The 18,361-nt window shown below is 40.1% G+C and overlaps 1 protein-coding gene across 1 annotated transcript in view; it reads right to left on the bottom strand.

Moving 5' to 3' along the window:
• The window catches only part of nr5a2 (nuclear receptor subfamily 5, group A, member 2), a 68,870-nt gene extending 52,654 nt beyond the window's left edge, over positions 1-16,216 (bottom strand). Inside the window, exons 1-3 of the mRNA XM_053322486.1 lie at positions 14,310-16,216; positions 11,104-11,222; positions 6,705-6,846 (exon numbers count right to left, since the gene is read on the bottom strand). Coding sequence (XP_053178461.1) covers positions 6,705-6,846; positions 11,104-11,222; positions 14,310-14,391 — 343 coding nt within the window. The 5' untranslated portion in view covers positions 14,392-16,216. The remainder of the gene's footprint in view (positions 1-6,704; positions 6,847-11,103; positions 11,223-14,309) is intronic.
• Positions 16,217-18,361: the final 2,145 nt, after the last annotated feature.

Raw genomic sequence — 18,361 nt, 5'->3', positions numbered from 1 at the left:
TTCTTTTTAGAAATACATGCACATACATACATGTTTTAAAATGATGCCTAATCATGCAACATCTAAAAGCTTCATTATGTCACTAACCTTTTTCTTTTCAAAACCTCAAAAGGCTGAAATGGCTAACAATAAGCAAATAGGGGTTATTTTTCTGATGATCCAAATATACCCATATTCCCCCCACCCTTCCCCCACGCACCACCACCACCACCACCAATGCAGGATCCTGTGGTGAGGATCACAACGTGTCTGTGCCGTGGGTATTTCTAATGAACGAGCCGGGCACACAGTGGACTGCTACGAGGGCCATGTGTGATCTGGCCGACTGCTGCCATAGGGAAGCTGCTCTGCTGTCTCCCAGTCGGGGGGCGCTGGTGTTAATTATTCATACTTAATTACCTCTTACTCTGACGAGGCTCACTGAGCCCAGCGTGCAATGAGCTAACGGACGTCTGGGAGACAACGCAACAGAAAAACACTCAGTAAAACCAATACTGCAGAATATTGTGGATTTAATTTTATTGTGTTCTGTAAGGTCTTGTTCCCTTTTTGAAAAGAAACTCACATATTTAACTGTATATATGCAAATGAATGCACATACATTTACCCTAATCATACACTGAATGCTTAGATAACATGACGAGTCAGCCTGGGTCTACTCCGGCTCATGATGTCTTGACAAATGAGTGAAAGAACAGAAGAAGAAAATTGTAGAGGGGGTGTGGAGCGGGTGGGATGGGGGGTCGGGGTGTGTGGGGGGGGGACAGGAGGGGCAGACAACCACGCAAAAACACACCACACACACACAGACAGTCTCACACACTCCAAGCTGCCTTGGGAGTGATTTTAATGACCTCCGTTACAAAAGTGTCTGTCACTGATCTGAGCGAGAGGAGCCGAGAGGGAGGACACACAAACACACCCGCACTCTCTCACACACTCACACCCACATGCTGACTCTCTCTCTGGTATACTCACGCACAAGAAAACACACACACACACAAGGTAACATGGAAAGCACTACACACTGGTCCTGATCACAGAAAGAGAGATGGGTGCAAGCCAGACGCTCTGCCACCTCCGAGAGCCTCTGACTGCTCAAATGGTATGTAATTTATACACAGTGATTTTACCCACACATACACACACGACCATTTCCCAACATGCTTGAGGTCAAGTCCAGTGCCCACTCAGCCTGGCTAAGGGATTATCATGACCGTTAAAAAATTGATCAGACATCAAAGGGGAAAAAAAGAAAAAGAAATCAGGAGCCCCGTCAAATGTATCCATTATACATTATTTTAGAGCGACTTTAACTATTAATGATTTCTCCACAACAGCGTAATTAATGAGCTGAGAAACTAATAGTTAGCCCTACTGGGAAAACAAAATTAGGCCCTGACTGCCTTCTTGCCTGCCTCGGACCCAGGGACCCACATCGCATCATGAATATCAGGATTGGGGGGTGTAAGTCTTGCCATCACCATCACCACCACACACACACACACACACACACACACACACACACAGATTCTTTGTCTCTAATTAAACAAGGTGATTTGCATGCATGTAACACAGATTAATATGGAAAGGGGAGGGGGAAAGGGGAGGAGGACAGTGTGTGTATGTGTGTGTTGGGAGCAAAGACGAATGTGTGTTTGAATGAGGTGGAGAGATGTTAATGGGATGGATGCTGCAGGGACTCAGTTTATGATAACAGTAAAGTTACCATATGACCCAAAAACTTTAGAGGTCTAAAACATGTGTAAAATGAAATCAGAGTGTGTGTTTTTGTGTAAGAAAATGTTTTTACTCTAAAAACACATCAGTAATTAAGAATTTAGTGTGGTAACAGTGTTGGTTAATCTCACAGGAAGATCTATGGAGCATAAAAGAGTGTCAACTTTGATGTTTGTGGGACAAACAAGACTATAAACACATAGTTACCATTACATTGACACTGCTGCTGGACAGGCAAACAAGAAAGACAGTCAACTACAGACATTTCAGAAAATGCAAGAACGGAGACAGAATTCAACATAGTTTGATTGACAGGAGTTGTGTGGAAAAGTGAAGCAGTGAGCACAAAGACAGAAGCCAAAAAAAAAAAGTTCAAAAATGTATAAAAAAAATATAAGGAAAATAGCAAAAGGAAGAAAAACACTTAATTTTCCCTCTTTGAACATATGAGAAGACACTTCATTCTATTAGTGTGAAACGGATCTGAGTTGGGGGATGTTGTGGGTTAGCAGTGAGGCTTTGGGGCTGAAGCCAGGCTGAACAGCTAAAAGGCTGACGCTGTCTTCCACTCTGAATTCCCCTGGTTTAGTGTCTGAGAGCACGTCCACACACACATCCATAAATTCACAAACTGACCCAACCAAAATCCTGTTCCTGTTCCCCAAAAGTGCCCCGTGTACACACCATCTCGAAAATGTATGAATACAAACAAACACATACATGCACACACACCACATCCTCAACACAGTGATTTTTTTCTACACATTACACATATGCCTTCTACCTACACACAACACCTAACACAGTCAAACACATCACACACATACACAGCCCTCAGTGCTTATATCCTCTGATTTATGGTTGTTTAATATACAGGAATATTAAGCACGCGTAGGTGAGGATCCCTGTCGGCTGCCGGCATATTAATGGGTCCCGCGGAGCCTTGCTGACACCCTGTTTGTCATGTTGGGGCCCCGGCCCCTGCTCCTGATGTGCCCTATCCCATGCACACACATGAATACCTATGATACCTATGCATAAGTAATGGGACAGCTCCCTGGCTTCACTGCAGGTACTGGGTGGCTGACGGAAGACAAATCAGAGCGAAAAAGATGGAGACAGGGAGGAAATAAAAAAATGGAGGGAAAAGGACACAGAGAGGAATATACAAACATTCAGCTGGTGGCGCTAATTTCAGCTGAATGGCTCTACAGAGGTTTTTCTTTTAATTAAATACATTTAGATATAATGATTAATTAAATATTGTTAAATATAAAAATCACTGGAAATTATTGAATAGGCCTGTTAAATAATGCTCTCAATAAGAGTGATTAGGCCAATCAAAGAAAACAGTGTCGAAACCAATCAGTAAAATAATTAACATTTTTTCAATGGGGGCAAGAACAGGAATCTTCAATTTTAGATGGTTACTTCTGAAAAATATTGGTTACTTCTGCTAATTTATATAGTCCACAGTGGAAACAAAGTACTTAACTCACAGTATCACAATTACCACTCTTAGACTGAAGGAAACATTAGGCAGCTCAGTGAAGCATATGATCCAAGGCAACTTCTAGCGAGCATAAGAAGAAAATCATACCAGTGGGAGCTGTTCAAATATGGCACGCTTCATCAGCTTTAGTGAATGACGAGCTAAGGCTTCAAAACCTTAGTGGGATGTGGCTTTTACTCAATGATTCAACACTGGCTGAGATACTATAGTCAGTGCATATAAAGAGGTGAGGATTGCTGCAGCACAGTAGCTTGTGTGTTTGTGGGGCTCAGTGAGTGTGTAGTGTGTGTGTGTGTGTGTGTGTGTGTGTGTGTGTGTGTGTGTGTGTGTGTGTGTGTGTGTGTGTGTGTGTGTGTGTGTGTGTGTCTTCCTTCAATACTGTATGACACAAAGAAACGCCTACCCCTGACAGTAATGCAAAAAATAAATTCACAGATTGAAAAGCTTTTTATATGCACATATTTAGATTTTTTACAAATTGATTCATTGAGTGTTATAATTTCACAATAAATTAGTAAGTCAGGATTTGCCAAACTAAATGTAAAAATGTCAGGAGCTGATGACATGTGGTTAAATTTAAGGGTTTAAGATTACACTCATAGCTGTATTAACTGGGATTAAACTTTACCCACAGGGCAACTCTTCCCTCTCACAATCAGTCCAACAGGAAAAATGTTTTATTTTGGAAAACCTATCTTGAAGGTAAGTCACTTATCCGGTGGTAGTGGCGATGCTGACAAGAATACGAAATGCCACTGCAGTGTTATAAAATGTTATTTTGCTGTGTTGCGTACAGACAGGCATCGTTGAGGTTTAACTATTTTTGTTTTGTTATCAACACAAGATAATATGACTAATCTCTTAGTGGGATGGGGTGATAGACATGTCACAACACTGTTTATGTCATTCTGATATGAGCCCGTCTGGCATTTCACCTTATTTCATTGCCCTCCCTAAACTTTGAATCATTACCAACACACACATATAATCACGCAAACACAGATTTCTTTACAGCTGCCAGTCTCACTGCAAACTGTACAGATTGTCCCATTGGTTGGCGGACTATCAACAAACAGCAATGATGTTGGACAACCAGTGATGAAAAAGTAAACAAGTAAAAAAAAGGAAAATACAGACGAAACACACACAGTTTGACAAAACCGTTTGGGTCAACTTTAAAGTTTATCTCTTTGCCTACATTTAGTTTCCAGTCAGTATCCTGAATTCACATGTTGCTAAAAGCTGCTGTGTAATGGAATGAAAAGTTCACGATAACAAGGCACATGACCCCAAACCTCCTTTTCTCTTTCACAGCTATTGTACACACTTTTTTTCTGTTTGTTGTTGTTTTTTCAGACCAAATGACAGTTTCTCCCTCTTGCCTGTGGCCTTCTGAACACCGTTTTGGGTTTCTCATGAATATATGTATGTGTTTACCAGGGAGAGCTGTGTGTACATAGTGTGATTGTATGTGTGTGGTGGTGAGGGATGTCAGCCTTTCTGTATGAGAGGTCTTTACTGGTTGTGGCAGGAGTCGCCCACTGGAGCTTCTGGCCCCTGACAGAGCGCTGCAGGGCCCGTCTTCCCCCCCCGAGCTGAAAGCTACCGCCAGCAAAACAAATCAAACGCTACCCACTCCCCACCCATGTCAGCTGGAAAATGACAGGCCAGGACATTCTGCCCAGCGGCCATTCACAATTAACAGCAATTAATTACACTGCACATGGCAGGTAAAGCGAGAAGCCTCCGGAAAGATTTTAGTTAGGCTGTCTTTGCTTTACCCTCACCCTCCCATCCTCCTATTTCTTTTACACATTAGCTTTTCTCAATTGTATGTGATCATTTCAGGGGCCAAGGGATTTTTAATTTGCTTTGAATTACAAATGTGTGAAGAATTTTGTTTCAATATGAGACTATGAGCCAGATGAATAATATAATAGATACTCTTATTAAAAGACTGCAAAAGTTAAACAATTTGCACTATATTTTAGGGAATATTGTAACTTAAGTCCTCTGTCAAAAGAACTAGTACTATTAACTTTAACTTCCTATATTTTACACTTGTTGTTTAAATAACTTAATTCACTCCAAAATTAGTAATTTCAGAATAAAACTTGTCAACTAATGTGTGGAAAAATAGTCAATTTAAACTATTATCTTTGCATATTGGAAGAATGTTTCTTGCCCTGCTATCCTTGTCACTTCTGTATAGCTTTGTTTGAACAAGCTTCTGAGCCACATTCAAATTAAACAAAGAGGCCTCGATACAGCCGGCCAAAAGTATCATCATTACCATTCCCACCCTGCCGCCAAGTTTAATATTTTATCTATTACTCTGTCTGGCAAGTTTAAGTGCGCTGCAGCTACCAGATACCCCCAACTCCCCCTGACCCTATCTAAAATACTAATAAGCATTTCTGGTTGTCAACGCAATGGTAGAAATGAAAGGTTTCACTTCATAAGTTCAAGGTATACATTCTGCAGAACAGAAATTACTCCAATGTTCATCTTTTAATGTTTGAATAATCTACTTTCAGGCAGGCAATTATTGTGTCAGAGCAGGTATTCACCTTTTTTTTAAAAAAAGGTTATGTGAATATCTCAATTTGGACTGAAAACATTCACATGAAAATTGATTATGGAAGAATATTTTTCACTCTGAGGTTTCAAAAAGTAAATGTGCTATAATGAAGTGTGTCGAATTGTGAATAACGGAAAATGACTTGTGCTGTCATTTTATAAGAACTTTTGTGGAGGTTTTTAAAACACCTCTGTGGAAGTCCAGAAGCAGTCAACCTCCAATTTTAGCTGCTCCATGTTATAATTTTTTCCTTCCAAGTTTCAGTAACAGTAATTGCAAACAGGCATCATATCTTGAAAAATATATGATGCATCACACAGAAAGCAGTACAGCTGCCTGGATCTGCTTTTCCACTCCTACAGATGTGTAAAAGTTCGAGATCATATTTTAGGAAATGGTGTTTACAGTGAAACCCCAGAGTGGACAAAGTCATTGGTAAACTATTCATGACATTTTACAGAGCTACAGCACTGTATGTGCACCATAAAAATGTAAATATTCTCCCAGAGTAAAATATAATTTTGAAATACTTCTGGCAAAAGCAAGCCTACATTCAGAAGCCTGGTTGCTGTCTTGTTACTGGAAAGCCACATGTTTAACACTAATAACAACCTTTTCTTCTTTCTGAGAGCCCTTGAGCAAGACATTGAAATCCCAGTGCTTAGTCTCATTTAGTCTCTTATTTATTTCGATGAATCACAAATATTTTGAATATCCCCTCTCTGGGCTATATCACACCACAACATCATGTTCAAGCAGGAAACGTATTGCATTACATAAGCAAAACACCAGCAAAACTCTCAATTTCAAGTCATTCTGGATGACAGCATAAGCAACCTGAAATGTAAAAATGAAAACATGTTGCTGTACCTTCTAGCTTCATGCCGACGGTGAGGCACTTTTGGAAGCGGCAGTATGGGCAGCGCTTCCTCTGGGTCTTGTCAATCTGGCAGCTCTGGTTCTCTATGCATGTGTAGCGCTTGTTGTTCTGGACGGTGCGCTTGAAGAAGCCCTGTGGAGAGAACCAATTAAGACGTCAACCCGCTTGACCCCTGCAATGCGATAGTAATTGGCCCATTCACACTCTCAGACAGATGGAGAGGGACAAGCTTAATGGATACACACACACACACACACACACACACACAGGGTGACGTCTTAAAAGCTACACTCCAATGGCTGTTGTGAAGCTTTACCGACTTGTGCGCACGCACATGCACACACCTACACCGACACACACACACAAATAAAAGAAAGTGTTTCATTTTTTAATTTATGAAGATGAAAAACAATTGACTGAATTATTCTTTAACATGGAAGTTAAACACAAATAAACTATGAAAATGCATTATAGCATTATATCACACCTACAATTTATCAAGATTTGAACAAAAATGCAAAACAAGTTCTCTACGTATTGGCTTCACACAGTGCTTTCACTATATCATAAGCAATTTTATTAAGGGTATCAAATCTAATAATTTAGGCTCTGTCAAAATTACATTACTATTAATGATATTCTCCATTCACATAAAGACTACAGGAAAAGCATATTTTCAACTCTCCACTTAATTATTGAAAAATATGAGCACAGGAGTCCAAAAAATCCAATAAATTATATCCATAATTTACAGTTCCGGGATTACAGAGATTCATACCTGCAACGTGGAATTAATTATTGGCAGCAGCAGTGAAAATCAAACGAAGGGAAGATAGTATTAATGTATTCTAGATCCATAACCTAGGAGGAGAATCCTTAAACCTGGTCTTTAGAAAAAAAAATAAAATAAAAAGAAAGTGCTGCTGTCAATATCTCACCAAACACAAATTTAATTGACAATCTGCATTGCCTGATCCATCAAAAAAGAGAGAAAAAAAGGGCACTGCACTCGGTTTTGGAATATTGACTTCTCGGTGCTAAAAAATCCATGCTTCAGAGAGAACTTTCTCTCCAATTTTCCATTTAGCACACAGCGTGTGCTATAAATATCTGAACCAAACTGGATTTGAACATGCTTAAAAAAACCACACAATATCACGTCTGGAGATTAAGCGGACAACATATCACTGAAAAGCTTTCATTTGACCTGCAGTTCAAACCAAGAAAAGGCAATCGTCAAGGCTCATTTTTATGCATAACAGGATTGCTGCAAGCAACTTTAGCCTCTATCTATTTCCAGTACATGCAACAACAGATCCTCATTTAACCAAAAAGGGCTAGTAATCAACATAAAATCTCAAATCATCATAATGTTCTGACATTTTAAGATCTAAAGTAGCAACAAGAGATTCACACAAATAATGTCCAACTTGAATTTGACAAATTTTCAAATTGTATTTCTGGCCATGAATTTCATCGTTAAACTGCACTCTTTGCAGAGTCTCTACACACAAAGAGCAACCAGGAAACTGCTTTTACTATTTGTCAAAACTGTCCAGAGAGTCCAACAGAGAAGCAGGAAAAACATAATTCAAATCATCACTTTATCTCATTGAATCCATCTTTTCTGCATCTGCTTTCCTTGTTCTAACATGTGTTCTGTCCCTTTGACTTCAGTTGTCTTTGCCCATATTTATTTTCCTTTAACCTCTGTGGATTTTAAATATATTTTTATTATATGTCCACTATGGCTCTGACCCACAGCCTTCTTACTAGTTGCTTATAATGTCTGTTTTTTTTGTTTTTTTTTTAGGATTTTAAGGTAATTCTGCTATTGCTCTGTCAGGTAAGTCTCAGCTAAAGTAAGTCTCATAGGATTTGAGCCAATAAGGACCTTGCAGCCCGTTTCGGCTTGTTGTTGTTATTTCAACAGTTATGATGGGATACTTTGTTTACTTTATGTAAATAGAAAGCCACTCAAAGCGCTTTACACTACATGCCAACATTCACCCATTCACTCACTCATACACAGCTGGCAGAGGCTGCCATGCAAGATGCCAACCTGCTCATCCAGATGAGTTTCTAATGCTCATTCACAGACTCCCACTCACACACTGATGGCACAGCCTTCCAGAGCAATTTGGGATTCAGTATCTTGTCCAAGGACACTTTGACATGTGGACTGGAGGAGCCAGGGATCAACCTACCGATCTTCCGATTAGTGGACGACATGTTCCGCCACCGCTATGTGGGTGGCCTGTGTGTGTGTGTGTGTATGTACATTTGCAGTGTGTGTATGCATGTGGGCATTTCCATGTGATCCAGTCTACGTGTTTGGGGAGGTTGTATGTTTACTTTGCATGTGTGATTCTTTCTCCTCATCTTTCAGTGTGTGTGTGTGTGTGTGTGTGTGTGTGTGTGTGTGTGTGTGTGTGTGTGTGTGTGTGTGTGCCTGTTCTTCACTCCAAAACTGGCAACACAACCAAAGCTGAAAAAAAATCTGACCCTGAAAACAAATGCCTCCTATTGTCAACAGCAATTTTTGATGTTGAAGGGTAAAGGGAAGGGTGGGGTGAGAAGGTCATGACTCATTTAAAATTAGTAAATGCATCCAAACGTGATAAACCACTATACTGGAAAAAAGTAAAACTTTGGTAACACAATGTTTTAATGCTGTGCCAATACACTGGAAATGAATTGTACTAGCTTGTTTATTGTGGATATCTAATGCCAACAGACTGATATATTAGTCCAACTCTGACAATCATACAATGACTAAATAGGTTGCCTGCATTTTAGAAATAATCAATGACAAGCTTCGGGTAATTTTCAATGTTATTAATGTTTCAACAAGGATATACAGTACTTTATAAAAGACCTCTTCATCTACATCCTATCCATCTACAGCACACACACACACACAGAGAGTGTGAGAGAGAGAGAGAGAGAGAGAGAGAGAGAGAGAGAGAGAGAGAGAGAGAGAGAGAGAGAGAAATACACACACACTCAGCTACACTGGGAAATCTGTGAAATTGCTCTCCGGCACAAGACTGCTGTGCTGTAGCTGAAAGCAGCAGAGATGCCACTGATGTCTCCTTTCAAGCAAGTGTTTAGCATCTCAAGGTCATAATATGGGATAAAATCTATAACATCTGCTTTGAATAATGACCACATAGGCAAGAAATGTGCACCGCCACATCAATACTGCGTGCTGCAACTTTACACCAAATGTGGTGTTAACACAGAGACATTTGTCTTAGCTTAATTTTGTGCTGACAGCTTTTTTGCACTAAAAAGAAACAAAACAAAAACTTGGGTACTGCCTATTAGTGTAGTGTTGAGGAGAGCAGTGGAAGTAGACAGAAAGGGACAAAAAGGCTGTTGATAGAGCGCAAATTAATAGCAGCAATAGTTTGCTTTGCAGCAGCCTCATTATTAACCTGTGTATGGAAACATTTTGCAACCAGACAATACTGCTGTGCTCTTAATGAACTTGTGATGAGCGTTTTAGACAGTAGGACACAGGCTTGTACAAACAAAGACAATATTATTGTGTACTTTGCCTCCTCGGTTAAATCCTTTCCGCCTCTCCTGTGTTTGGTTGTTGCAAAATTTACAACAAAAAAAAAAAAAAAAACCCCAATGCATTTTCTTTTGAACTCCTGTTTCATTTCCGAGCCACTCGCCATTTAAAAAAAAATCATATGACACTGACAGGAAAACTTTGTTAGATCAACTGTCACAACAATATTTGACTCCTGGTCTCTTTACTGTTGGGTTTCCTCTAATGTTAATGACAAGAACCTGAATCTTTGCTCCACTGTTACACTTGTTGCAAGTCAGTATGAACAAGAATGTCTGCTATATGCCTACCGTGCAAAAAATGTGACTGCAGAAGAAAATGCATCTCCACATATGAATACAGGTTTGTGCACTCAAATTAGGCACTTGTAGTGAAGGGAATATTGCTACTACTACACACACAATGTATCTAAATTGCACACTGCAATTATGACCACTTAACCACTTAAGGAAAATACTGACACCAAAGCAGATATAAAAACTAATTCCAGCTTCATTACTGAATACTACACACACACACTGCATTTCTACAAAGTATAACAAAACTATCAGACCATGTTGAGCCATTATAAACCTGCTACTGCATGGACAACGGCAACTTCATATTAATACTAAATAAATAATATTAATTAGGCAACTATAGATAGCTGTGCCCTCGCTACTAAAAACAATTTTAGCAACTGTAGGAATATTTTAGGTGGCACATCAGACACTCAAAGGTCACAGTGGCACAGGCACACTATTTATCATTACGGAAATATAAGTACAACGGGTTTCCGTTGTGTGTTGGAGAATTTGAGCACTCACCTTGCAACTCTCGCATGTCAGGAGTCCGTAGTGATACCCTGAAACCTTGTCTCCGCACACCGGACACATCTCGTCCAAGTCTTCGTCATAAGAGTAGTCCATCATTTTTAACTGGGGGGCTGCGGAGGAGACACGGACACACAGAGAGAGGTCTATTTCAGTGCTAAGCAATCTCTTTTCCAAAAAAAAAAAAAAACCCACTTCCATCCATCAAGTTGAACCACAGGGAACCACGCGACGCAATTTAAAGATTTTTTAAAAAAAAAGTTCTGTTGGACTCGTAGAGGTTTAATTTGAGGAGGGGAAGACGATGAATGGTCGATTTTGGAATGAGTTGAAAGCGCGCAACCATTTATTTCTCCTTGTTGCCGCCTTCTCTTCTACATTCGTTGCAGACAGGAGCCAAAAAAATAGAAAAAAAGAGCGCATGAAAGTGAGCCTCATAAATATGCATGCATCTAAGTCGTGAAATCGCTGGGGGAAATGGAGAGATATTAGAGTTAAGGATTGGAGGAGAAAATGTTACCGCCCACAGACAAATGAAGACACACAGAGAAGCCCTTATCTCTGCAGGCGAGGAGAAAAACATCCAAAACCAACTTGAACCAACATTATTTTTCCCTCTCTAAGAATCACTCGCAATGCCACAGGCCAAGCTCTTGAGTTTCTTTTATGCGTTTTTGGTGGTGCAAAAGCGGAGACAACGTTTTATGTGACTCTCTACGCTAGAAAAAACCCGTCTCTCAACTCTTTGAATTTGACATCATTTCACTAGTTTTCAAAGCAGTTTCAGTAATTATTAAGAATAAGCAAACAAAGACAACGCGATTGCAATTTAAAATATAAGAAGATATAAATAGTATATAGGCTATTTTTCACACTTCTTTTTTATTAAGATTACAGACTCAATATTCTAAACAATTCAAATATTATTGCGGTGCATTTGTTGTAGCCCCCCTTTTTCATTGCGTTTTAGAAATTGACTGTGACACACATTGACTGTGTGTGTGGTAGCGCGAGGCAAACAGCCCGGATGACATTTACAACTGTTACAAAAGCATTTATGGTTCTTATCATAAAAAGCAGCCAGGATCAAACAGGAAAACCTGTAAAAGTGGAAATATTTTGTCAACTATTCCCCTTCCAAGGCCCTCACATACATTACTGCCCTACTTCAGATCTACTCATCTGCTCGCTCAGACCTTTTAATTAGACATGATTTCTGGTTTGTTAACGCGTTACCCTGCTGGGATCCGCGCTGCATATTCCAGCTGAAGCAACAAGTTTCACCGGGCTGCCGGTTTTTTCCACAGAAGCTTAAAGCAAGCTCCGTTTCCGAACTTTCTCCTGCATTCATGGGCGTAAAGGAGACGGTTTGCAGGGCCTGTTCTCAGCTGCAGTTTAGGAAACATTTTAACAAAGAAAATAAACATAATCGTGATTGGTTACAGTTAGGCAGTGATGGAGGCAGTTGAATAAAAATGCTGAATTAGTACCAGTTGGTATCTCCAATAGATGAGCATAGAATATTTTAGAAACGAGTAGGTTTTTCAGAATACTTTATTCCCTTAAAAATGCTGCTGCTGTACCTTTTTCCCATCACTAAGAATTAAAACAAAGTAAAAATGTGATTGATTGCTCTATTGTGTACAAATCAAATTGAATTTACCTCCCCTGCATCTCTGCCACCCAGGCGGAAGTGTGTGTGCATAGAGTTTTGCATTGCTTTGAAAAGGTGCAGAAACGCACCGGTCAGCACAGCCTCTCATCACCTCGACGGCATTTGCTCATGCTATCCCCTCCTCCCCAAAAAATGCAATATTTGCCAAAAAACGCTAAATTCAGTCAGAGTTCGAGCTACCTTGTTTTGACCTGTGCGTAAAACCAGATAACGGACACTCCTTGCCTCGTGAGTGAATAAAGGATGTGTTATCAGCGTCTCATAAACCACATAGACCGGGCTAATTGATTGTCTGGTTATATTGCTGTAGAATGACATGGGGGGAATTAAGGCGGTTATGTGAGTTTATCTTGACAGGAGAGTCAGTCCCGGAAAAGTGTCACTTCTTTATTTGCACCTTGTTAGACCGATCAGGATTTCTTTTTTTTTTTTTTTTGTATGCAGCAATTAAATTTGAATGATTTATCGTCAATGTGAAATGTGAAAATGGAAAATAACATCAAACATGTGTGTTCTCTCTTAGAATAAATACAAGCTGCACATTCCTGAAGCCATAAATCTAAAATTCTACATTGAGAGGTCTCAAGTGATTCTCCCCTCAGTGTTGGAGATGACCAGTGACATTTACATATTACAAAAATAAAAATCACATGCATATGTGTGGCACAAGCCTTTTTAATTTAATTTAATTTCACTCCATTTGTTTTTGAAACTGCATCTTTTTTTTTGGGCCAGCGTGGATAAAAATAAACATCACACAACAGACCTGTCTTTTATTTTTGAAGTAATTTCGGATATTTTACAATGATTAAAATGTGTAATTTAGACCATAATTAATAGGCTTCGAAGACTAAAGTTTACTGGCTGGAGGTCAAATATTTTGGCATTCATAGAGCAAATCATTACATTTAAAGTTCTCGCATGAAGCTTTGTAGTTTTTTAAAATGACAACAACTCTGTTATAACTAATCCTTGCGTACACACACAATAAGGTGTTAGATCTGTATATTAGTTGAAGTGCTGTGTAGAAGTCACTCAGTTGACAATAAGACCACAGAGAGGATGAAGTTTAACACAGAGGGGTCCTCTGCTCTGCCTCTCCGTTTTTACGCACCAGACGCCGCACACTTCCAACGTGGGTGACAGCGGAGTGTACTAATTGTCTGATCACAGGCCAAATCTTTAAAAAGCCCGTTTAAGTCAGATTTGCAGACTTATTTTTAATAATTATATCAGAATAAAGATTAAGAGAAAATAACAGATTGTTTTTCCTCGTAAACCACAGTAAAGGCATTTCAAAAATGTGTCTGCAAATAACTGACCCAAATAACACATTTATCATACAATATTAGTCTACTTTGTCACTGCCCTTCATTATCCGCAGAATTGCAGTTCATTTAAGCGTGTTGCGAAGTTTGGGTGACATTACACTGAAGACGATGACGCTCCGTAAAAAACACTGAAGTGGAATTTTATGATCCTGCTTTGTAGTCTACAGAGATTAAAACAAAATGACAGCTCTTACCTTGCATGTTTCTTGGCATGTGCCTTTGTTCGCCATACGATCGAGAGAGTCCCAGGGATTCAGTCTCGACTTTGGGCAGCATGTCAGCGCTGCCGGCCTGAGCTGGAGACTCCGCACCGCTCGGCGGGACACCTGGACGTGAGAGGCAGACGTTCCCACAAACACAGCTCAAATTGTCCCAAGTGTCGTTTTAGCTGTCTATTTCTTACTTTCTGTCTTTCTCCCTCTCTCTCTCTCCCTCTCTCTCTCTCTCGCTCTCTGTCCTCCAATTATCTTACCATGCTATGAATATAGAGCGTGATTCGCACGATTCACACTGTCTCCAAACAGCCGGGTTGTATTGGCGGTGTGTATCTGCCCTGATTCAACTTCAAATTTAATTTACAAAATTGCTTTTGTGCAAAAAACACAATAATAAAGCAAAGCACAGACGAGAGATCCCTTCGGTACTTATTAAGGGAAGCTGCGTGCTGAGTTGGGAATCAATCTCTTACTGAACTGACACAACTGCACAGCGTCCGGATTAAAAGACGATGATAAGTTTCCTTTTGCCTTTTCCCAAAGTCTTTTTTTGCGCGTCACCCAATAAAGTCGGACCCAATAACTTTCAGCCTTTACCAGACGAGTACGCGCCGCCGGGGCCGCCCTCTCTTGTGCGTAAAGTCGGATTCGGCGTGTCGCTCGGACTGTCTTGAGATGTGGAGACCTCTCCTCCTCCTCCTCCTCGCGGCTTTGTTTACTCCGCTCTCTCCAATCCGGGACGCATGCGGTCGTCTGACATCATCTTTCCCCGGTCCAATCAGGCGAGGAGACCGGGAAACATCGCCTCAAACCCTCCAGTTCCATCTCTCCAAAATCTCAGCTGTTTAATCCCGTTAATGATGGACTTTAAAAGCGAAGGGAGAACAAGGAAATCAAGCGAGGTGATGCAACTGCATGTGAAAGCAGACTCCCCGTGAGCGCACAGAGCGCAGAAGCTGCGCTAAAGGTATGTGGGTTGAAGAGTGTTAATACAAGAACATTATTGCAGCACACGCACGTTTTTGATGAAACTATTTATCTGTATACAGGATACCTTTATTGCTAAATTTAATAAACCATAATAATCAGTTTTTGCACCCTGTCCTATGTTTCTGTGGTAATCCAGTACAATTCAATTACACTTATGGTAACTAATGTTCCTACACTCATTAAAATTACATTTTAAAAGAATCTAAAATAAAATTGAGTAATCTTTCTTTCTTTCTTTCTGGGTTATCCCATTTTATAATGCAGGTGAATGACATGGTATATTCTGCGTAAGGCCAATATAAATTAAAATAACCCCTGTAAAACAACCTCTGTAGCATTAGAAGCTTTTGGTTTTGTTTGTTCAATTTTGTGTGAGCTGCACCGGCCTCAGGCTTAAAATGTCCTTTATCTTCAGATCAAATCTTCCCCTTACGCAATAAATTATACCTCTGCTTCTGAATTTTTATCAGTAATTGGCTGAGTTGGGATCAATTAGTGATGTGACGTCAGACTCACACTATTTGGCCCATTTCAAATTAAATATACAAAGAAAAAAAAGTGCTTCCGCGGCTACGTCCCCTTAATGCCCCCGGTACCTAACCCAACACAAACACACAAGCAGATACACTTATTTTAGTTCACTTAAACACAGTGTTTTCTTTTCATCGACCCGAGCCGGTGAGGACTAACAGGAGATGCGGAAAAGTCACAGAGCAGGCCGCCAGAAATACTTGTAGGGTCGCAGAGGGCACACACACACACACACACACACACACACACACACACAAAGGAAGATTAAAATGATCGCAGGGAATCACACATTTCATATGTAATGGCCTGTTAGGTGGTGGTGTTATCGTATAATATGGAATAAAATCACCACGAACAGAAAAGGAAACAGTACCATTATGTGTACTGTTTAGGCTAGCTTTTTTTGTCAAGACTTTTAATTTAATGCATTGTTAAAATTAGTTTCTTTACTATCTCCTCTTTTTTTATTGGACTGTGTTCCCGAGAACGAAACTCAATTTAAAGGTGGAATATTTATCTGTTACATTTTCCCTCCATCATTTATGGACTAAACTATTATTGTTAAGTAAAAATAGGATAAGTACAACCAGATTATTAAAATCCTGAATCCTGATAGAAATGAAAGGTTAACACAACAGAGTGTTTGACCTGTTGCATTCAACCCATAATTAACTGCAACAACATTAATTACAGTAAAATATTCAGTTCAATAAAATACTTCTTTGTGTGACCCTTCTTACATCATAGAGCTCTGAAAAGTTAAACTACTGCTCAGCCATATGTTACGTCTAAAAATGATGTCTAAAAGTTTATTGAAGACTAGAAAACATTTGATAGTAAGACATTGTCACCTGTAATCAATTGACATTTGTTTCAAGTTAAAGCACACATGCATGGTGCTGCAGTTACAGTATCATGCAGCTGCAGCTGATGTAAAAAGTGTAACACTGCCAAGACACACACACACACACACACACACACATACACACACACACCTGCCCTGACCAGTTCCTCTGTGGAGCTGACCTATTCTTCCTGTTGTCACTGTTTTTTTCTCCTCTTTTCCTTTTTTCCCTTTCCCAAAATACACTCCTCCCCACTCACTAACTCTCTCCCTCACACGCACACGCACACACACACACACACACACACACACACACACACACACACACACACACACACACACACACACACACACACGACTTTCCATTGCTGTATCTTTTTTTCACTGGAAATGTCCCTTTTCACCCCTGTTAATTTCCATAGCCTGCACATTTATCTGGATTTTCTGCTGCAAGCGAGGCACAACACATGGGATGTCAAGAAGTTACAAAAACAAAATTAAGTACAATAAAATGAAGTGAAATGAAAAAAATAAAAAAGTTATGGTGAACTTCTGAAAACAACTGAATTCTCCTAGTGTTAAACAGTGATCCCCCAACCTCCCTAAATCTGCATAGCATCACACCATAATTTGGTGAACAGCACAACAACCACAATTGTTAGCAGGGTGCAAGATGTTCCACCAATCACAAGCACACGCTTAATGCTGGGATGTGATTGGTTAAAGATGGGCTACTTTGCAAGCAGGCAGTGGGGGGGGCGGAGTTATAAAATAACAAGGGAGAGGACAAGTGGGGGCAGGAGGGTGAGGGGGCGGGTTATAAAATGACACAGACACTGATAAGACCTTCTCTGGCATGATAGTACTGCTGGAATGATTAACCTGTAGGAGAGAGAGAGAGAGAGAAAGAAAGAGAGGGAGACACAGTGGGTGCTGTAGTGAAAGGTATGAGGGACACAGAGGAAGAGGTTATAGTCAGGTCAAAAGAATGCAAACCCAAAGACAACAAAGAGTGTGGAGAGCACAAGGTTTATTTCTTATTAACAACTACAGTCAAGAAAATGAACGAAAACACAGAGGCAAAAGTCACACTACACTGCACTAAACTATACAGACTGGCAATTAGTCTGTATAGTTGACTGTTTGAGGTGGTAAAAGTCACATCAAAAGAGAGGCAGAGTCATGCCAACACCACAGGCTCAAACTTTGGACTAATCCTCGGCCTCGTCACACTTCCCACTTTGAATTTATCTGATTGGCACTCACACACACAAAAACACACGCCCACATGTGCAATCACAGACAAACATTATACTTGCAGACTCTAATGTTGTCTGTAAAAAATAATATGCTTGCATGTTGAAAGATGAATGCGCAAAAACTCATTCATAGTCATTGTTAATTTAATAAGCAACTTATGTGCTTACTGTGTATGTGTGTGAGAGAGAGAGAGAGACAGAGAGAGAGAGAGACAGAGAGAGAGAGAGAGAGAGAGAGAGAGAGAGAGAGAGAGAGAGAGAGAGAGAGCGAGAGACTGTGTCATCCTGTAGCCATTTGTGTATATAACGTGGGTACCTGCTGAGGACGTGGAGCATTTCCACACTGGTCTGTTTGCATGCAAGTCTGTATGTCTGTGTGTATTTGTGTGTGTGTGTGTGTGGGTGTG

This window comes from Scomber japonicus, chromosome 7, assembly GCF_027409825.1.
Source record: "Scomber japonicus isolate fScoJap1 chromosome 7, fScoJap1.pri, whole genome shotgun sequence".
NCBI lineage: Eukaryota > Metazoa > Chordata > Actinopteri > Scombriformes > Scombridae > Scomber > Scomber japonicus.
The sequence above is the reverse complement of the archived record's forward strand: the minus strand, read 5'-3'. Positions and strand labels throughout refer to the sequence as shown.